Raw genomic sequence first — 22,850 nt, 5'->3', positions numbered from 1 at the left:
AGGGATGAACTCTACTGTCCACACGTTCCATATTTCAGGAAGAAGGGACCAGATCGATTGTCAACATTTCTACGTCATTAACAGAGGTTGTTCTCAGTGCAGGTCTTTTCCCATCAAGGTACTTCATCTCCTTTATTACTCTATGGCCCCGTGTAGCTCAGTTGGTAGAGCATGGCGCTTGCAACGCCAGGGTTGTGGGTTCGATTCCCACGGGGGGCCAGTATGAAAAAAAAAAAATGTATGCACTCACTAACTGTAAGTCGCTCTGGATAAGACCGTCTGCTAAATGACTGAAATGTAATGTCGACCTACTACACTCGACTGACTGGAGGACTGGACTGGTGTATTACTGGTGTTGAACACTAGATGTCAGTGTGGTAGAGGAGATGATTAAGCACTAAATCAACGATGCCATCTGAACAATGTGGTACCTACCTGCCCTTTAAACCTTGCCATTTGCCTGAACTGCTTATTTGATAGACCATTTTAGACTGAAAGGCACTAGTTAAGATTTGACTATCAAGCAGGTGAGAACCAAGCTCTGGGTCTTTAACAGAAATCCACCTAAATGGTCCATTGTTTAAGTGTGACTAAAATCATATTTATGATAAGAACGACACAAATGTGATAATATGTTGATTGACATAGATCTGTTTTCAGTCACACCCACAAACACATACCGCAAATGGTGGAAAAAATAAATAAAAAATGATAAAGCTGTCTTCAAATCAGTATGGCTTTTTTTTTGGAGTGACGGCAAATCTTACAGCGCAGAGTGTCCTGTTCTCCTCACAGAGGAGGGTAGATTTACAGCACTGAGAGGGAGGGGGGGTGGGGGGGATGGACGGCAGCATGCAGACTGACTGCTTTCTCTACAAGATGACAAGACGAGCACTCTTGGATGAGGTGGTTCTTCCCAGTCCCCAGTAGGGGGCAGTCTGGGTCTGGAGAGGCAGGCAGCCGGTCCGGTCCGGTTCCATCTGGTCTGGTCAGGGACTCCAAAACAGGAGAGAGTCCAGTCCGCCAGGGGAGTGGCCTGCCTGGGTGAGCTCCACCCATGGTGGGGGAGGAGTAAGAGAGACAGCTCCGCCCACTGCTCAGAGAGGGAGGGGGTAGAGGAGTTTGGTGGTGGGAGGGGTCAGGTCAGGGGGTGGTCCAGGAGGACCACTCTACTCCAGCTGGCTGGGCTTGTCTGTGTCTGTCATCTCCTTCTTAATGACAGGGAGGGGGTGGGCCTCGGTGTTGAACACCCAGTGCTCCAAGGGAAGATGGTCATCATCAGAGAAGAGCAGGTACAGGTATCTGAGAGAGCGAGAGAGAGACTCAACTTAGCTCAAACACTCATATGTGATCAACAAAACATGAGGACCTCAGACAGCCCACTTATTTATACCAACAACCTCCACTCCTAGTTGTGTTCTCAGACTGATGCAATCATGGACAACATCTACTAGAAGTCTGAGAGTGTCAGAGAAGGAGGTGGGTCGTGGGCAGTCTCATAAGACATGTCCCAAAACCAACTCAGGGAACAACCAGTTCAGGAACTCTCCCATGCCAAGAGAGAAAGAGAAAGAGATAGGTGGTGGCTCCAGATGTTACAGAGAGGGATGATTAAAGGCCGTGGGTGGGAGAGAGAGTCCAGGCCCTCCTCCCAACAGTTAAACCAGACCAGACCAACCAGATCAAGGCACAGCTAGGGGGAGGAACATTGAGTCCATCACAGTCAGTGACCCCCCCATTAGCCCCCAGTGTTCTCAGAACACAAGTGATTACTCAAAACCCCATTTCACTACACTAGGAATGTGGAGTAAAACAAAAATAACTCATTAAGTCATAGCATAGCATCCCTCTTTAACAGAATCCCGTGTCCTAATACTGGGAACAAAGAGAATAAGCGGGGTGGCTTGTGGGCCCCTTCATGTTGACAAGTGCTTAGCTTTTGATCTGGGGGAACTTGTTAATGCAGTAGGCCATGCGCTACAACAAGCCCACAGCACAGCCCACCTCCCTGGGAAGGAACGGGAGGAGACAGCAAAGCAAACAGCCAGACAGACAGATATACACCGTTTTCAGAGTCACTATTGCTAATGTGACCTCACTCTAAGAGAAGAAGGAGGAGGACCCTGGCTAGGAGGCTGAGAGAGAGATGGAGAGAGAGGGGAGAGAGGAGAAAGGAGAGGGGTGACAGGAAGAGAGAGGGTGAGAGGGAAAGAGAAGGTAAGAGAGGCAGAAAAAAGGGAGTGGAAGAAAGTAGGGAGTGAGGGAGAGCCAGTGCCTAAAAGATGGATTTTGCAAGCATCAGTAAACAAGGCATTTGGGCAGGCCTGGGATCTGGAGACCCTATTCGCCAAATTGCAGCACTTTCCACCACCATTAAATACTAGAGAAGTTTGAACGGCTCTATTAAGCGGTGGGACTCACACAGCGTTTCATAGAAGCATCAGTCAGAGAGGCAGATTAGCCCAGGGGTTTGGGCACAAAAGGACAATCAACACCAACATCAAAGTGCTGCAGTTATTAACTGCACAGGATGGTGAAAACATATTTCACTTTTCTGTCAAGCAAGACTCCCTCCCTCACTTACCCTCTTATCCTTTCTCTATCCCAACCTTGAACCTATCTTATTTTCCTCTCTCCCCAGGTCCCCTCTTTCCATCTCTCTCTCTCTTCATCTTCCTACCTCTCTTTCCCTTTCCTTCTTTCCCTCTCTCCTGCGTGCAGCTTGTTGTTATCTGACTGAGTCATGGTGACGTGGCTGACGTTACAGTCCCTAGCCCCCGGAGCAGAGCAGAGCAGGGGAGGGACACAGAGCAGAGCCGAGCAGAAGAGGGACACAGAGCAGAGCAAGGGAGGGACACAGAGCAGAGCCGAGCAGAGGAGGGACACAGAGCAGAGCCGAGCAGAGCAGGGACACAGAGCAGAGCAGGGACAGCAGGGACACAGAGCCCATGACCTCTCTATAAGGTCACACCAGAGTGCTGTGACAAGGCTCCCACAGGAGGGGAGCAAAACAACACCACTGACACTCAATAGAAACAAAACAACACCACTGACAATCAATAGAAACAAAACAACACCACTGACACTCAATAGAAACAAAACAACACCACTGATCCTCAACAGAAACAAAACAACACCACTGATCCTCAACAGAAACAAAACAACACCACTGATCCTCAACAGAAACAAAACAACACCACTGATCCTCAACAGAAACAAAACAACACCACAGATCCTCAACAGAAACAAAACAACACCACTGATCCTCAACAGAAACAAAACCACTGATCCTCAACAGAAACAAAACAACACCACTGATCCACAACAGAAACAAAACAACACCACTGATCCTCAACAGAAACAAAACAACACCACTGATACTCAACAGAAAGGTCCCTGCTGAGGTCCCTGTACATGTAGTCCACAGCACACTGTGCTAGCAGCAGCCTGCCTGTCTGTCTGTGTGTCTGTCTGAGCCGGCCGTGACAATACACCCAACAATACACCCAGGATGTCAGTAGTTTCTCCTCAGAGGCTCGCAGGCACAGCACAGACAGAGGTGGAGTACTCAGTGGGGGAAGGACATTATTCTACTTCTGATCTGTTTTGAAGTGTTCAAACAAACTGAATGTCAGGAGCTGTCATAGAATAGATGTCTGTTTTTCAGGGTGTGATGAAACTCTAGAGCAGGTCTTAGATGTCATGGAAATGTGTGGGTGTCGAACTCATCCACACACGAGAAGATTAAGATAACGGTCTACTTGGTATAATGGGGAGGAACATTCATGACCTCACCTGTCCCAGTATATTTTCAAGAAAATCCAATACTGTAGTTATTCAAGGGAAGGTTCTGGGGAAGGATGTAGGATAACAAAAGCATGCCAACAAACCTGATGTATTTTCAGACAAGATCGATAACATTTCTATCTAATGGACTAACAATCGCACTTGACTTTTTCCCCCCTATTACTAGCACTGACTTTGCTGATAGCTACTTTATTGAGGAAAAATGTACTTACTCTGACTGTGATATGTGGTTGTCCCACCTAGCCATCTTAAGATGAATGCACTAACTGTAAGTCGCTCTGGATAAGAGCATCTGCTAAATGACTATAATGTAAAAGGCAAGGCCAAAGTTTTCATACTAGGTATCCAGATGCCTCTATGCAGAATGACAGTGAGTGACTAGATGACACTGTGTGTGTGTGTGTGTGTGTGTGTGTGTGTGTGAGGGTCTTACTTGAGTGTCTCGGCCAGGTAGAAGCTCTGCTGGACGTCGTCATGGTTGGGGCTGGAGGCGTAGACATCCCTCACACCACTGTAGCCCCCCTCCACACGACAGTGCTTCTCCAGAGCCTGAGAGACACAGAGAGAGAACAGAAAGTAGAGCGGAGGGAGCAGTGTTGAGCTGACTCTGTTCTTATGTCAGTGTGTTGGAGATGTATGCTCTGTGCTAGCTAGTTGTTGAGCCAGCACATTTCAATTCAGTGTGGCTGCTCTGCCTGGGGGTGGGGGGAAGAGGAAAGGAGAGAAGGGGAGGCTGCCTTAGGCACAATGACTCAGGGAGAGAATGGGGCTGAGGAGGAAGGGGCTGCAGTGTTCACACATCCAGTCTGGCTGAAGAGGGAGGAGGAGGTACAGTATCTGCAGGCAGGTAGAGAGACAGGCAGATTTATGGCTAACACAAGGCCCATCAGAGGTAATCTCATGTCATTAGTGGATACAATTACACGGCTCTGGGATTTGGGCAATCAGCATTCAACATCGCCACTGTTCTGTTCTGTTGCAGCATGGCAATGATACAGCAGAGGGGAGGGAGGGAGGGAGAGCGAGAGAGAGAGAGAGAAGTGAGGAAGGAAGAGTCTCAGAGGTTTTGGAGCCTACTGCGCTCAGAACTAGCCATGTGTAGACCTGAATGAGTCTACAAATCACAGTGAACAGGGGTCTATTGGAGTGCAGAGCCCTTTTCACTGTGATTTGAGAGGAAGTCTCTTCTCAGTGGAGGTTAGGAAGGGACAGAGTGACACAAACATGACAGGAAGGACTGTGGTGGGATAGTTCTGATGGATGATGGGTACTGTAGTTTAGGCTTGGGCAGTATACCGTATATACTGTATACCAGGGTATTTGGAAATAGCCACGGGATGGTTTTCCAATACCGTCAATACTGTTGAAACTATTTATTTGATGTTTTTCAATACATTTTAATATTTGTAGCTACTTTTTAAGTACATACCTGCAGTCAACTTGTGTAATGCGTTAGGAGATAAAGCAGATAGCGTTCTTATTTCACCGGTCACATTATTTTACATTATGAAGCTTATCGTAGTTCCCCAGCACAGTTGAGCCAGTCACGTGTTAGTTTGTAAATAGCACAACAGGAGAAAGCGGGAGCAGATGAGTCCAGCTGTGTATTGACAGGGATTGTGTTTAAAATTGGAAGTCCACAGTGTTTTTTGGCTTCAAAAGAGTGATCAGAGACGTGCAACTTTAGTTTTCCTTCACAGAAAATACATTAGTGCAATACATTCAGCAGAAAATAGCCTAATTTTCATCAAATGACAACAGAAGTGCAACGCTATTTGGCTGGCAGACACACAAGTAAATGAGCTTACAATGAAAAAGCAAGGTATTTTTTGCAAAAACGATGCATGGCCATCATATTTCTAATGTTTAGGCCGATCATCGAAAGAATGTAGCCGGCTACATTTGCTAATGTTTTGCTTAAAGTTAATATTGCATTTTACCAAAGAAAAATAGGCTGGCTACACCGAGAAAGGAAGCTATACATCAGTCAGAGTGCAGTCTGCTGATAGAACGCCCGTTCCTGAATTCTCATCCCAGTTTAAAAGTGCAACTGAAGCACAAAATGAGTCTGATGCCGAGCAGAAATTACAAGAAGAAGCATTTTAGATGTGTTTACAAAATGCAGCAAGATATTTCTTATGCGTTTTCTATTTTTCTCCTGCGTGAAAAACTCTGAATTATGGGTTAACACGACCCCTAGTTTAACTTGGTATCTAAGTAAGTGGCTCAATTAATAAGGTGATGGGGCATCATATTGTGTTAGCTTTCTGACGTGTTTGAAAAGTCAAAGCCCTTTGGATGATTTATCTGTACAGCTGCCACTGCGATGTTTTCTCCTCTCTGTTCTTGGCCCGTCTGCTCCTCCCCCCTCTTCTCTAAGCAGAGCAGGCAGGCCCGTTGCCCTAGCGACTCCAGACTCCACAGTCCACACAGACTGTTGGAGAGCCAGTACTGCATGCATTAAAGCTTTGTTCATTTGCACAATGTCTCTTGTTCACATTCGCTCGTGAAAGTCCAAACTCACAAAAAAATGACATTCGGTAGCTCCTACCTATATATGTATAACTGTATGAGCTTGATTGCCTGTCTTTGCAATTCGTTTATTTTCTATTGCGCTCGTTAGCATATTTAGCTAGCAGCCTCCATGGAAATGCACTATTACCTGTGCTAATGTTTTTTAGCATTTTGAGCTTTTTTTGGCGCCCACTTGTGTACCAAACCGGTAATACCGTAAATCCCAGGGTGAGAGATGGACGGTATGGCGATATGAAAATCTGGATATCGCCCAACCCTACTGTAGTTCTCACCTGCACGGCCTCCCAGCCCCACTCCCTGTACTTAGGGTCGTGGGTGAACCTCCACATGTACATGTAGGTCTCGATGACCTCTGGCCTCAGGATGAAGTACTTCTCGTTCTGCCGCGTGGCGATGGCCTCCACGCCCCCGTCAAACCTGAACGCCTCCGGGCCCAGCTTCAGGGCTATGACACGGGAACAAAGGAAGACAACAACACGTCAACGAAAAACCCAAACCTAGCTCTAGGTGAAAGTAAAGGACACAGAATGTCAAGAGAACCCAGAAAACTAAACTTCAGTTCCTGGATGGAGCATGAACCCATGATGACATTTCACAGCAGGCCACCAGCCCAGAGACCAGATTATGAGTAAAGCAAAGTTCAAAAGGTAAAGGGAATTAACAGGGTTTAGGCCTATTGTTCATTCCTGTAATCCCTGTTTGATGAGAACTAGCACCTATGCACACAGGCAGGCAGTGACTCAGCAGGGGGTGGGGGGAGGGGATTGAGGTGGGTTGGAGGTGGGATGGGGGCACAGGGGTGCTGTGGAGTCAGGCAGGGTCAGCGGATTACACTGCTTCATAGAACCGTATCTGAATCTAATCTAGCGATGTCCTGAGCCAGTTCTGTTGATAGTAAATTGATAGATAGGTACAGTGAGGGAAAAAAGTATTTGATCCCCTGCTGATTTTGCACGTTTGCCCACTGACAAAGAAATGATCAGTCTATAATTTTAATGGTAGGTTTATTTGAACAGTGAGAGACAGAATAACAACAAAAAAAAGTTATAAATTGATTTGCATTTTAATGAGGGAAATAAGTATTTGACCCCCTCTCAATCAGAAAGATTTCTGGCTCCCAGTTGTCTTTTATACAGGTAACGAGCTGAGATTAGGAGCACACTCTAAAAGGGAGTGCTCCTAATCTCAGCTTGTTACCTGTATAAAAGACACCTGTCCACAGAAGTAATTAATCAATCAGATTCCAAACTCTCCACCATGGCCAAGACCAAAGAGCTCTCCAAGGATGTCAGGAACAAGATTGTAGACCTACACAAGGCTGGAATGGGCTACAAGACCATCGACAAGCAGCTTGGTGAGAAGATGACAACAGTTGGTGCGATTATTCGCAAATGGAAGAAACACAAAATAACTGTCAATCTCCCTCGGCCTGGGGCTCCATGCAAGATCTCACCTCGTGGAGTTGCAATGATCATGAGAACGGTGAGGAATCAGCCCAGAACTACACAGGAGGATCTTGTTAATGATCTCAAGGCAGCTGGGACCATAGTCACCAAGAAAACAATTGGTAACACATTACGCCGTGAAGGACTGAAATCCTGCAGCGCCCGCAAGGTCCCCCTGCTCAAGAAATCACATATACAGGGCCGTCTGAAGTTCGCCAATGAACATCTGAATGATTCAGAGGAGAACTGTGTGAAAGTGTTGTGGTCAGATCAGACCAAAATCGAGCTCTGTGGTATCAACTCAACTCGCCGTGTTTGGAGGAGGAGGAATGCTGCCTATGACCCCAAGAACACCATCCCCACAGTCAAACATGGAGGTGGAAACATTATGCTTTGGGGGTGTTTTTCTGCTAAGGGGACAGGACAACTTCACCGCATCAAAGGGACGATGGACGGGGCCATGTACCGTCAAATCTTGGGTGAGAACATCCTTCCCTCAGCCAGGGCACTGAAAATGGGTCGTGGATGGGTATTCCAGCATGACAATGACCCAAAACACACGGCCAAGGCAACAAAGGAGTGGCTCAAGAAGAAGCACATTAAGGTCCTGGAGTGGCCTAGCCAGTCTCCAGACCTTTAATCCCATAGAAAATCTGTGGAGGGAGCTGAAGTTTCCAGTTGCCAAACATCAGCCCCGAAACCTTAATGACTTGGAGAAGATCTGCAAAGAGGAGTGGGACAAAATCCCTCCTGAGATGTGTGCAAACCTGGTGGCCAACTACAAGAAACGTCTGACCTCTGTGATTGCCAACAAGGGTTTTGCCACCAAGTACTAAGTCATGTTTTGCAGAGGGGTTAAATACTTATTTCCCTTATTAAAATGCAAATCAATTTATAACATTGTTGACATGCGTTTTTCTGGATTTTTTGTTGTTATTCTGTCTCTCACTGTTCAAATAAACCTACCATTAAAATTATAGACTGATCATGTCTTTGTCAGTGGGCAAACGTACAAAATCAGCAGGGGATCAAATACTTTTTTCCCTCACTGTAGATGGATAGATAGATTGTAGTGATGGGGGAAAGAAATGGATAGTTACATATCGGCATATAATTTTTTACGATATATCGTATCATTTTGACAATATTGCAATATTATTTTTGTACTAGTTGGCTGTACCTGCACCAATGCTCCAGTATTTTTCCTTCATAGCTTGTTCTCCATCTTCTTTTGAAATAAGGAGCTAATTTGTTTTCAGCACTTTTATTTCCATGACTGATCAAAACTCATTTTCTCATGTCTCACTGCAGCAGACATATGGTGAGCATTATGTTTGGAACATCGAATCACAATAAAATCACAGTATCGAATTGCAATACATATAGTATTGGTACCTAAGTACCGGGATAATATTGAATTGTGAGGTCTATGCCAATTCCCAGCCCTAATAGGTTTCCTGATGGTCAATCCGGACCAGAGGAAGTGAGAGGAGAGACCATCTGACTCAGACTAACCTTGCTGGCACTATGCTCTGTCTACCCAGCAGTCCCTCTGGGCTCAGAGAGAAACCAGGCTCAACGGCTTGCTCTGAAGAGGAGTGTGTGTATACAGTGCATTCGGAAAGTATTCAGACCACTTGACTTTTTCAAAGTTTTGTTACGTTACAGCCTTATTCTGAAATGGATTCAATTGTTTTTTTCCCTCGTCAATCTACACACAATACCCCATAATGACAAAGGAAAAACAGGTTTGTATAATTGTTTTTAAAAACTGAAATATCAGTACTTTGTTGAAGCACCTTTGGCAGCGATTACAGCCTCAGATCTTCTTGGGTATGACGCTACTAGCTTGGCACACCTGTATTTGGGGAGTTTCTCCCATTCTTCTCTGCAGATCCTCTCAAGCTCTGTCAGGTTGGATGGGGAGCATCGCTGCACAGCTATTTTCAGGTCTCTCCAGAGATGTTCGATCGGGATCTAGTCCGGGCTCTGGCTGGGCCACTCCAGGACTTTCAGAGACTTGTCCCAAAGCCACTCCTGCGTTGTCTTGGCTGTGTACTTAGGGTCGTTGTCCTGTTGGAAGGTGAACCTTCACCCCAGTCTGAGGTCCTGAGAGCTCTGGAGCAGGTTTTCATCAAGGATCTCTCTGTACTCTCTGTTCATCCTTCCCTTGATCCTGACTAGTCTCCCAGTCCCTGCTGCTGAAAAACATCCCCGCAACATGATGCTGCCACCACCATGCTTCACCGTAGGGATGGTTCCAAGTTTCTTCCAGACGTGACGCTTGGCATTCAGGCCAAAGAGTTCAATCTTGGTTTCATCAGCCTAGAGAACCTTGTTTCTCATGATCTGAGAGTCCTTTAGGTGCCTTTTGGCAAACTCCAAGCGGGCTGTCCTGTGCCTTTTACTGAGGAGTGGCTTCCGTTTGGCCACTCTACCATAAAAGGCCTGATTGGGGGAGTGCTGCAGAGATTGTTGTCCTTCTGGAAGGCTCTCCCATCTCCACAGAGGAACTCTGGAGCTCTGTCAGAGTTACCATCGGGTTCTTGGTCACCTCCCTGACCAAGGCCCTTCCCCCCTGATTGCTCAGTTTGGCCAGGCGTCCAGCTCTAGGAAGAGTCTTGGTGGTTCCAAACTTCTTCCATTTAAGAATGATGGAGGCCACTCTTGGGGACAATCAATGCTGCAGAAATATTTTGGTACCCTTCCCCAGATCTGTGCCTCGACAGAATCCTGTCTCGGAGCTCTACGGACAATTCCTTCGACCTCATGGCTTGGTGTTTGCTCTGACATGCACTGTCAACTGTGGGACCTTATATAGACAGGTGTGTGCCTTTCCAAATCATGTCCAATCAATTGAATTTACCACAGGTGGACTCCAATCAAGTTGTAGAAACATCTGAAAGATGATAAATGGAAACAGGATGGATCGGAACTCAATTTCGAGTCTCATAGCAAAGGGTCTGAATACTTATGTAAATGCAATATATCTGTTTTTATTTTTGTTATTATGGGGTATTGTGTGTAGATTGATGAGGAAAAACAATATTTTAATCAATTTTAGAATAAGGATGTAACGTAACAAAATGTGGAAAAAGTCAAGGGGCCTAAATACTTTCCGAACTCTGGTTCTGAAGGGCTGCAGTGTGTTCAGGCTTTTGTTCCAGACCAGCATTAACTCAGCTGATTCAACCAATCACGGTCTAATCTGAAGATTAGCTGGATTAGTTGAATCAGGTATGTTCAAGCGGAATAGAAACAAAAGCCTGTACACACTGCAGCCCCGTTGCCTACCACTGCTGTAGAGGGAGACAGGGGGACTGATGTGCCCCAGACGTCGGGGTCAGTCAGTCAGTCAGTCAGACTCACTGGTGCGGGCGTAGGACTCATGGCAGGTTCGGGCAATCTCTGCGGCCTGCTCCATCTGGTGACCCGTCTTGTCTTCGGGCGCTCCGTCCGCCCCCAGGGCGATCATGCCCCCGGCAAAGCACGTCAGGTGACCCATCTTGTGCTCCAGCAGCCCGCCCTTCCACTCGGCGATGTACATCAGGCCGCCGCTGGACTTCCTTATCAAACTGGTCTCAATGGCCTGGAGGACAATGACAAGAACGGAAGACAGATGAGCACTCTATCCAACCCTAGTCCCAGACAAGGGCCATTCCCATGCAAATGGGGTGGACCCTTCCGGAACATGAATAACTACTGCCCAAATAGCATTGTTAAGCTTGATGAAGCTGCTGTTGTAGGAAAACTAGGGGTCCCAGCTGGTGGCCAGCCAGTGTTATCTATTTTCTGGGGCAGCGTGGACACAAAGAACGCTGCTCCTATTTATCCCTGAAATTTACACATACACGAGGGCCACTTTACCCAGAGACATTCTGGAATGACAGGCGTGTCCCATCCACAGCGAGACATGACACCAGGAGGACAACAAATCATTCAGAACAACGGGCGGCCCGTCTCTCCGCCGCTAGCCACACAGCAGGTGTCCAATACAGTACCATCACATGACTGACAGACAAAACACAGTTATTACAGAAATATAGGGCCATTACTGATGTAGAGAGAGATATAAACCTGCCTTTTAACATAGGGAATAAATAACCGCAGCAAAGACAAGTCGACGGCATGTTGAAACGCTACACTATTCCAGGTGCATTCTCTGATACGCCTCATTGTTCATCGCTTCACTTGGCACATTTCTTTTCATATTCATTGGGTCTGCTTTTCTCCTGCATGGGGAAGACCTAAGAAAACGAAATATGGCAAATCTCCTGAAAGTAATGACATTTTCAAAAGATCATTCAGATCGGTGCTTTTGTAGAGTGTAACACATCATGTAAATGGGTCCGTGTATAGGCGGCTGGGCTTTATACGCCGCGTTCCGCCTCAGAAAACCAGCTGATTAATATTCCCCTAAGCTGGTTATTTCATTTCCTTTGGTCTCTTTAAAGGCAGCCTATGTCCTGTTTAGCAACAGCCCAGCCTGTTCCTGCTGAGACCATTTCCTTCAATCTCTGCCTCTGACTACTAGTGCTTCAGGAACAGATAAAGCATATATATGAACCATATATATTTTATAGCTACCTTCTGTGAGTCCCTGTGGCCATATGTTCTCCCTAACCTCCATCCAGGGGGGGATCTAAAGCCTGACAGACAAATAGACCTGGAGCAGATAGACAGAGGCAGACAGCAGCGCATCTTGTTCAGCTTCTCATGAGACAGAGAGAGAGAGAGTTGATTTAGGGAGAGAGAGAGAGAGAGAGAGAGAGAGAGAGAGAAGAGAGAGAGAGAGAGAGAGGAAAAGAGGAAAAAAGAGGGAGAGGGAGAGAGAGAGAGAATGTAGGCCGGGCCAGCACTGAGGCGAGGATGCCAAGGAGCCATTAATAAGAGAACAGTCTGTTCCTAACCGCCTGCCTCTCAGGCTGCTTGACCGAAATAGAGGATGGCATGGCGTGGCCATGGGGACCCTCTCGCTGTGGGTGACCTGCTTGTGGTGTCTCGCCCAGGTGGATGGCAGGCGGGCAGGTGTGGTGGGGAAACGAGGCTGGCTGGGAGGGGACTCGAGGAGAGAGAGTAATATCCTGGAGCAGTCTGGGTCCTTGTGGACCTCTGTACAGTCTTGGTCAAAAGTTTTGAGAATGACACAAATACTAATTTTCACAAAGTCTGCTGCCTCAGTTTTGATGATGGCAATTTGCATATATTCCAGATTGTCATGAAGAGTGATCAGATGAATTGCAATTAATTGCAAAGTCCCTCTTTGCCATGAAAATGAACTTAATCCCCCAAAAACATTTCCACTGCATTTCAGCCCTGCCACAAAAGGACCAGCTGCCATCATGTCAGTGATTCTCTCGTTAACACAGGAGAGAGTGTTGACGAGGACAAGGCTGGAGATCACTCTGTCATGCTGATTGAGTTAGAATAACAGACTGAAAGGTTTAAAAGGAGGGTGGTGCTTGAAATCATTGTTCTTCCTCTGTTAACCATGGTTACCTGCAAGGAAACACGTGCCGTCATCATTGCTTTGCACAAAAAGGGCTTCACAGGCAAGGATATTGCTGCTAGTAAGATTGCACCTAAATCAACCATTTATCGGATCATCAACAACTTCAAGGAGAGAGGTTCAATTGTTGTGAAGAAGGTGTCAGGGTGCCCAAGAAAGTCCAGCAAGCGCCAGGACCGTCTCCTAGAGTTGATTCAACTGCAGGACCACCAGTGCAGAGCTTGCTCAGGAATGGCAGCAGGCAGGTGTGAGTGCATCTGCACGCACAGTGTGGCGAAGACTTTTGGAGGATGGCCTGGTGTCAAGAAGGGCAGCAAGGAAGCCACTTCTCTCCAGGAAAAACATCAGGGACAGACTGATATTCTGCAAAAGGTACAGGAATTGGACTGCTGAGGACTGGGGTAAAGTCATTTTCTCGGATGAATCCCCTTTCCGATTGTTTGGGGCATCCGGAAAACACCTTGTCCGGAGAAGACAAGGTGAGCTCTATCATCAGTCCTGTGTCATGCCAACAGTAAAGCATCCTGAGACCATTCATGTGTGGGGTTGCTTCTCAGCCAAGGGAGTGGGCTCACTCACAATTCTGCCTAAGAACACAGCCATGAATAAAGAATGGTACCAACACATCCTCCGAGAGCAACTTCTCCCAACCATCCAAGAACAGCTTGGTGACGACCAATGCCTTTTCCAGCATGATGGAGCACCTTGCCATAAGGCAAAAGTGATAACTAAGTGGCTCGGGAAAAAAACGTTGAAATGTTGGGTCCATGGCCAGGAAACTCCCCAGACCTTGTGGTCAATACTCAAGAGGCGGGTGGACAAACAAAAACCCACAAATTCTGACAAACTCCAAGCATTGATTATGCAAGAATGGGCTGCCATCAGTCAGGATGTTGACAGCATGCCAGGGCGGATTGCAGAGGTCTTGAAAAAGAAGGGTGCTTGTAATTATACTTCAGTATTCCATAGTAACATCTGACAAAAGTATCTCATAACACTGAAGCAGCGAACTTTGTGAAGACCAATACTTGTGTCATTCTCAAAACTTTTGACCACGACTGTACAGACAGAAATATGTTTATCTCCCACAGGACAGGCTGCTTGGCTCTAATGAAACAGAGAATTGGGCTAGCAGCAGTCAGAGCCCATCTCACCAGACAGAGCTCTGAGTCCGGCTGCCCCCCACATCCACTGACCGCCTTCAACCCTACTTTAACTATATCCTGTGGAGTGCGGTTTGTTCTCCACACTCAGAAATAGACAACTCCTACCTGGCGTAGCATGCTTTACATTCAGACTCCAACCCATACTGTTATTGATTTCCGACTCTGACTGTTCACAGTATTTGAAGAAATGTAACTGTTGTTGACACACAGACAAAAGCTTTCAATCGAGGTTGAAAGAGCCTCTTGACAAGGTATAGTCAGTGCTTCAGATAGTGCTGGTATTGTAGCCATTCATTTCAGTAAGACAGGAGAAAAGCTGAGGAGAGAAGACAAGAGCAGAGGAGAGGAGTGGGAGCAGAGGGGGAGTAGAAAGGAGGGTGAAAGGAGCAGAGGAGAGGATACAGAGGGGAGTAGAAGGAGGGTGAAAGGAGCAGAAGAGGAGTAGCAGAGGGGGAGTAGAAAGGAGGGTGAAAGGAGCAGAGGAGAGGAGTGGGAGCAGAGGGGGAGTAGAAAGGAGGGTGAAAGGAGCAGAGGAGAGGAGTGGGAGCAGAGGGGGAGTAGAAAGGAGGGTGAAAGGAGCAGAGGAGAGGATATGAAAGAGGTGTGTAGGCTAGGTGTCTGGAGGGGTTTACCTGCAGAGCGTTGTAGTAGAGCTTCTTGCCCTCCTCATCTGTCTTGTCCGACATCAGCCAGGCCTTGAGGAGGTACTCATAGAAGCTGTCTCCCAGGCCGCCCACTGACACATGATCTACAGGACAGACACAACACAACACAACAGATTAGAGGATCACGCTGGAGTCTGGCTAATTTACCTGCTCTCATCCCGTTAGCATCCCTCCCCCTTCCTCCCCCCTCCCCTTCACTCCCTCCTTCCTCCCCCCGTGGCGTGCCTCACCTCAGGATGATGTATGGCCCAATGATGGCGGCCATAATCTCACCACCCGAGGCTGTTTACACAGGAAGGTGGCCCCTAAATACCTGCTCAGCCTCAGCAACAAAGGGACGTGTCTGGCATAGGCCAGGTCGAGGGGACAGGGACGGGAATGGGGACTCATCTCCAAACAAAACCTAACAAAGCTACAAGAGTAATGGGATTAGACTCCTTTGATGGCTGATGTATTGAAGATGTTTGCAGGGGAGAGATTGGCTTTCTGAGGAGTTTATCAGCTCCCCCCAGCATGTCCCCTGTCACTGTGTGTCTGTGTGTGTGTGTGTGTGTACACCTGTGAGCGTGTGTAAAAGAGGGAGAATGTGAATGTGTGTGTGTGCACATCTGTCTGTGACTGATTTAGTCTGGCCATTTACATGACAGAGAATGTGTGTGTGTGTGTGTGTGTGTGTGTGTACCGACTGAGCTGTTCAGGGAGCAGCAGCAATACCACAGCATGGTAAAAAGACAGAGTCACTGTGCACATAGTGACATTCAGTGCGGTGAGGGGCTGTGCTCTGTGCTGGGCCCGGTGACGGTGTTGTGCTCTCCTGTCCACTTCACCACTACATTCTCTGAGGAATGAGTCTCCAGGGTCTGGGAGAAAGCCCCAGCCAAGCCAAGCCAAGCCACTATGTTTGTCATATTGATTATCGTGCCCCCTCATACATATGTACAGAATCCAAGATGGCGTAGCAGTGCGGTCGTGTACTCTGTTGTGTGTCCGTATAAATAGCCAGTTTTTTTATTTTTTTGTCTTTTGTTGTATATATTTCCCTATCACACTTTTCATCCTTCTACTAAATATACTTTCCTGCAACCCGCCTCACTCAATTACATTTTCCCCCCCCCCCCGCCAAGTGGAACGGATTCTACTATTTACTTACCTTTTATCTAGAATCTCCAGTTGAAACTAGCTAGCCAGCTAACTAGCTACTTGCTATTAGCCACCGTTAGCGGTTTTCACCCAGAACGTCTGATTTTCTGCCGGAATAACTGAATCACCTTTAACACCGGATCATCGCAACTAGCTAGCTGCAACCGAATGGATGTTGTGGTTGGCTAATCAGCCTTGAGCTAGCCTTGAGTCAGGCCCATCTCCCGGTTATCTACCTCTCTGTCAACCGGACGGGACCTCCTAGTGTCGACACGGAGCCCCGCCGATCCATCACGACTGGTCTGCCGACGTAATCGTCTGTGGTTTCAACAGGCTTCCCGTTGCGACGACCACGAAGTTCCATCTGCTAGCCCCGGCCCGCTAGCACACGCAATTCAACAGGCGTGCTTCCTGATCGCCTGTGCTGTAGCACCAATTCGAACTGCTCTCGGACTCACATTGTTGTTCACTGGACCTTATGATCACTCAGCTGCACAGCTGATGCCTGCTGGACTGTTCCTTTACACGGTACCCTGTACTGTTTTATCTGTTTAGCCTCAGCCCAAACTTTCATCGCCATTACCAGTTGTTGTCTTAGCTCTCTCGAATAACACCTGTGATTGCTTTATGCCTCTCTCCCATGTCAATATGCATTGCCTATTGCTGTTCCAGTTAGTTCTTATTATACAATTTCACTGTAGAGCCCCAAGTCCCTCTCAAACTGCCTCAAATAGCTCCTTTGTTCCACCCCCCTTACACGCGGAGACCGGCTCAATCGGTGCCTCCAGTGATGCTATCTCTTTCATTGTTACCCAACGCTTAGGTGTACCTCCACTGTACTCATATCCTTCCATATCCTTGTCTGTACATAATGCCCTGAATCTATTCTACAACGGCCAGAAATCTTCCCCTTTTATTCTCTGTACGCAATGCACTAGAAGACCAGTTCTTTAGCCGTATCCTTATTCTAGTCCTCCTCTGTTCCTCTGGTGATGTAGAGGTTAACCCAGGCCCTGCAGCCCCCAGTATCACTCCTACTCCCCAGGCGCTATCATTTGTTGACTTCTGTAACCGTAAAAGCCTTGGCTTTTTGCATGTTAACATCAGAAGCCTCCTTCCTAAGTTTGAGTTATTCACTGCGTTAGCACACTCTGCCAACCCTGATGTTCCAGCAGTGTCTGAATCCTGGCTTAGGAAGGCCACCAAAAATTCAGACATTTCCTTCCCCAACTACAACATTTTCCGTCTAGATAGAACTGCCAAAGAGGGTGGAGTTGCAATCTACTGTAGAGATAGCCTGCAGAGCTCTATCATACTATCCAGGTCTGTGCCCAAACAGTTTGAGCTCCTACTTCTAAAAATCCACCTTTCCAGAAATAAGTCTCTCAATGTTGCCGCTTGCTACAGATCCCCCTCAGCCCCCAGCTGTGCCCTGGACACCATATGTGAATTGATTGCCCCCCCATCTATCCTCAGAGTTCGTACTGCTTGGTGACCTAAACTGGGATATGCTTAACACCCCGGCCATCCTACAATCCAAACTAGATGCCCTCAATCTCACACAAATTATCAAGGAACCTACCAGGTACAACCCTAAATCCGTAAACATGGGCACCCTCATAGATATCATCCTGACTAACTTACCCTCTAAATACACCTCCGCTGTCTTCAACCAGGATCTCAGCGATCACTGCCTTATTGCCTGCGTCCGTAACGGGTCCGCGGTCAAACGACCACCCCTCATCACTGTCAAACGCTCCCTAAAACACTTTAGCGAGCAGGCCTTCCTAATTGACCTGGCCCAGGTATCCTGGATGGATATCGATCTCATTCCGTCAGTAGAGGATGCCTGGTTGTTCTTTAAAAGTGCTTTCCTCTCAATCTTAAATAAGCATGCCCCATTCAAAAAATTCAGAACTAAGAACAGATATAGTCCCTGGTTCTCCTCAGGGTTGACTGCCCTTGACCAGCACAAAAACATCCTGTGGCGTACTGCATTAGCATCGAATAGCCCCCGCAATATGCAACTTTTCAGGGAAGTTAGGAACCAATATACACAAGCAGTTAGGAAAGCAAAGGCTAGCTTTTTCAAACAGAAATGTGCATCCTGTAGCACTAACTCCAAAAAGCTTTTGGGACACTGTAAAGTCCATGGAGAATAAGAGCACCTCCTCCCAGCTGCCACTGCACTGAGGCTAGAAAACACTATCACCACCGATAAATCTACAATAATCGAGAATTTCAACAAGCATTTTGCTACGGCTGGCCATGCTTTCCACCTGGCTACCACTACCCCGGCCACCAGCTCTGCACCCTCCACTGCAACTTGCCCATGCCCGCCCATGCCCACCGCATTCTTATTGGCAGACTAAATAGCCTTGGTTTCTCAAATGACTGCCTCGCCTGGTTCACCAACTACTTCTCAGATAGAGTTCAATGTGTCAAATCGGAGGGCCTGTTGTCTGGACCTATGGCAGTCTCTATAGGGGTGCCACAGGGTTCAATTCTCGGGCCGACTCTTTTCTCTGTGTATATCAATGATGTCGCTCTTGCTGCTGGGGACTCTCAGATCCACCTCTACGCAGACGACACCATTTTATATACATCTGGCCCTTCATTGGACACTGTGTTACAAACCTCCAAACGAGCTTCAATGCCAAACAACACTCCTTCCGTAGCCTCCAACTGCTCTTAAACACTAGTAAAACTAAATGCATGCTCTTCAATCGAACGCTGCTGGCACTCGCCCACCCGACTAGAATCACTACTCTCGGCGGGTCTGACCTAGAGTATGTGGACAACTACAAATACCTAGGTGTCTGGTTAGACTGTAAACTATCCTTCCAGACTCACATTAAGCATCTCCAATCCAAAGTTAAATCTAGAATAGGCTTCCTATTTCGCAACAAAGCCTCCTTCACTCATGCTGCCAAACATGCCCTCGTTAAACTGACTATCCTACCGATCCTTGACTTCGGCAATGTCATTTACAAAATAGCCTCCAACACTCTACTCAGCAAATTGGATGTAGTCTATCACAGTGCCATCCGTTTTGTCACCAAAGCCCCATATACTACCCACCTCTGTGACCTGTACGCTCTTGTTGGCTGGCCCTCACTACATATTCGTCGCCAAACCCACTGGCTCCAGGTCATCTATAAATCACTGCTAGGCAAATCCCCGCCTTATCTTAGCTCATTGGTCACCATAGCAACACCCACCCGTAGTCTGCGCTCCAGCAGGTATATCTCACTGGTCATCCCCAAAGCCAACACCTCCTTTGGCCGCCATTCCTTCCAGTTCTCTGCTGCCAATGACTAGAACGAACTGCAAAAATCTCTGAAGCTGGAGACTCTTAGCTCCCTCACTAACTTTAAGCATCAGTTGTCAGAGCACCTTACCGATCACTGCACCTGTACACAGCCCATCTGAAATTAGCCCACCCAACTACCACATTCCCATATTGTTATTTATTTTGCTAATTTGCACCCCAGTATCTCTGTTTGCACATAATCTCTTGCACATCTATCATTCCAGTGTTAATACTAAATTGTAATTATTTTGCACTATGGCCTATTTATTGCCTTACCTCCATAACTTGCTACATTTGCACACACTGTATATATATTTTCTGTTGTATTTTTGACTTTATGTTTTGTTTACCCCATATGTAACTCTGTGTTGTTGTTTTTTATCGCACTGCTTTGCTTTATCTTGGCCAGGTCGCAGTTGTAAATGAGAACTTGTTCTCAACTGGCTTACCTGGTTAAATAAAGGTTAAATAAAAAATAAAATAAACAGTTGAAGTCAGAAGTTTACATACACCTTAGCCAAATACATTTAAACTCAGTTTTTCACAATTCATAACATTTAATCCTAGTAAAAAGTCTCTGTCTTGGGTCAGTTAGGATCACCACTTATTTTAAGAATGTGAAATGTCAGAATAATAGTAGAGAGAATGATTTATTTCAACTTTTACTTCTTTCATCACATTCCCAGTGGGTCAGAAGTTTACATACACTCAATTAGTATTTGGTAGCATTGCCTTTAAATTGTTTAACTTGGGTCAAACGTTTCGGGTAGCTTTCCACAAGCATCCCACAATAAGTTGGGTGAATTTTGGCCCCTTCCTCCTGACAGAGCTGGTGTAACTGAGTCAGGTTTGTAGGCCTCCTTGCTCGCACACTTTTTTTCAGTTCTGCCCACAAATGTTCTATAGGATTGAGGTCAAGGCATTGTGATTGCCACTCCAATACCTTGACTTTGTTGTGCTTAAGCCATTTTGCCACAACTTTGGAAGTATATTTGGGGTCATTGTCCATTTGGAAGACCCATTTGCGACCAAGCTTTAACTTCCTGACTGATGTCTTGAGATGTTGCTTCAATATATACACATAATTGTCCTTCCTTCCTCAAGCAAAGAGGCACTGAGTTTGAAGGTAGGCCTTGAAATACATCCACAGGTACACCTCCAACTGACTCAAATTATGTCAATTAGCCTATCAGACGCTTCTAAAGCCAAGATATCATTTTTTGGAATTTTCCAAGCTGTTTAAAGGCATAGAAGCTGTTCAACAGTCTGATGGTAATAGAAGCTGTTCAACAGTCTGATGGTCTGGTAATAGAAGCTGTTCAACAGTCTGATGGTAATAGAAGCTGTTCAACAGTCTGATGGTCTGGTAATAGAAGCTGTTCAACAGTCTGATGGCGTAATAGAAGCTGTTCAACAGTCTGATGGTCTGGTAATAGAAGCTGTTCAACAGTCTGATGGTAATAGAAGCTGTTCAACAGTCTGATGGTCTGGTAATAGAAGCTGTTCAACAGTCTGATGGTCTGGTAATAGAAGCTGTTCAACAGTCTGATGGTCTGGTAATAGAAGCTGTTCAACAGTCTGATGGTAATAGAAGCTGTTCAACAGTCTAATGGTCTGGTAATAGAAGCTGTTCAACAGTCTGATGGTAATAGAAGCTGTTCAACAGTCTGATGGTCTGGTAATATAAGCTGTTCAACAGTCTGATGGTCTGGTAATAGAAGCTGTTCAACAGTGTGATGGCCTGGTAATAGAAGCTGTTCAACAGTCTGATGGTAATTGAAGCTGTTCAACAGTCTGATGGCCTGGTAATAGAAGCTGTTCAACAGTCTGATGGTAATAGAAGCTGTTCAACAGTCTGATGGTCTGGTAATAGAAGCTGTTCAACAGTCTGATGGTAATAGAAGCTGTTCAACAGTCTGATGGTCTGGTAATAGAAGCTGTTCAACAGTCTGATGGTAATAGAAGCTGTTCAACAGTCTGATGGTAATAGAAGCTGTTCAACAGTCTGATGGTCTGGTAATAGAAGCTGTTCAACAGTCTGATGGTAATAGAAGCTGTTCAACAGTCTGATGGTAATAGAAGCTGTTCAACAGTCTGATGGTCTGGTAATAGAAGCTGTTCAACAGTCTGATGGTCTGTAATAGAAGCTGTTCAACAGTCTGATGGTCTAATAGAAGCTGTTCAACAGTCTAATGGTCTGGTAATAGAAGCTGTTCAACAGTCTGATGGTAATAGAAGCTGTTCAACAGTCTGATGGTAATAGAAGCTGTTCAACAGTCTGATGGTCTGGTAATAGAAGCTGTTCAACAGTCTGATGGTAATAGAAGCTGTTCAACAGTCTGATGGTCTGGTAATAGAAGCTGTTCAACAGTCTAATGGCCTGGTAATAGAAGCTGTTCAACAGTCTGATGGTAATAGAAGCTGTTCAACAGTCTGATGGTCTGGTAATAGAAGCTGTTCAACAGTCTGATGGTAATAGAAGCTGTTCAACAGTCTGATGGTCTGGTAATAGAAGCTGTTCAACAGTCTAATGGCCTGGTAATAGAAGCTGTTCAACAGTCTGATGGTCTGGTAATAGAAGCTGTTCAACAGTCTAATGGCCTGGTAATAGAAGCTGTTCAACAGTCTAATGGTCTGGTAATAGAAGCTGTTCAACAGTCTAATGGTCTGGTAATAGAAGCTGTTCAACAGTCTAATGGCCTGGTAATAGAAGCTGTTCAACAGTCTAATGGCCTGGTAATAGAAGCTGTTCAACAGTCTAATGGCCTGGTAATAGAAGCTGTTCAACAGTCTAATGGCCTGGTAATAGAAGCTGTTTTTTAGTCTCTCAGTCTTGGCTTTGATGCACCTGTACTGTCTCCATCATGACTGTGGGCCATGTCATTGGTGTGATAGGATGTCCGTATATCTGTGGGCCATGTCATTAGTGTGATAGGATGTCCGTCATATCTGTGGGCCATGTCATTGGTGTGATAGGATGTCAGTCATGTCTGTGGGCCATGTCATTGGTGTGACAGGATTTGAGTCATGTCTGTGGGCCATGTCATTGGCACATAGGAAGACGTGACAGTCAAGCAGCTACTTTGCTCAGAGGGACACTGTACTGCACTGATTAAATTCAAACATCCCATCAATAACAACAACAGCATCACCAGAGCTTTGATAGGCCATCTGAGAAACACTGAGACATTGAGAATGGCAAGACCATTTCCATGAGATCACCCTCAGGTGGTTCCTGTCTAATGTACAAGTAAAATATCCCCAGGTGGC

At 46.3% G+C, this 22,850-nt stretch overlaps 1 protein-coding gene across 1 annotated transcript in view; it reads right to left on the bottom strand.

Annotated features, from left to right (window-relative positions):
• Positions 1-228: 228 nt before the first annotated feature.
• Positions 229-22,850, bottom strand: part of LOC121552274 (mannosyl-oligosaccharide 1,2-alpha-mannosidase IA-like) — a 177,302-nt gene continuing 154,680 nt past the window's right edge. Inside the window, exons 8-12 of the mRNA XM_041865051.2 lie at positions 15,095-15,210; positions 11,157-11,376; positions 6,615-6,787; positions 4,241-4,356; positions 229-1,302 (exon numbers count right to left, since the gene is read on the bottom strand). Of these exons, the coding sequence (XP_041720985.2) occupies positions 1,170-1,302; positions 4,241-4,356; positions 6,615-6,787; positions 11,157-11,376; positions 15,095-15,210 (758 nt within the window). The 3' untranslated portion in view covers positions 229-1,169. The remainder of the gene's footprint in view (positions 1,303-4,240; positions 4,357-6,614; positions 6,788-11,156; positions 11,377-15,094; positions 15,211-22,850) is intronic.

The sequence above is a fragment of the Coregonus clupeaformis genome, chromosome 36 (genome assembly GCF_020615455.1).
Source record: "Coregonus clupeaformis isolate EN_2021a chromosome 36, ASM2061545v1, whole genome shotgun sequence".
Lineage (NCBI taxonomy): Eukaryota > Metazoa > Chordata > Actinopteri > Salmoniformes > Salmonidae > Coregonus > Coregonus clupeaformis.
This window is presented reverse-complemented; position numbering and strand designations above follow the sequence as displayed.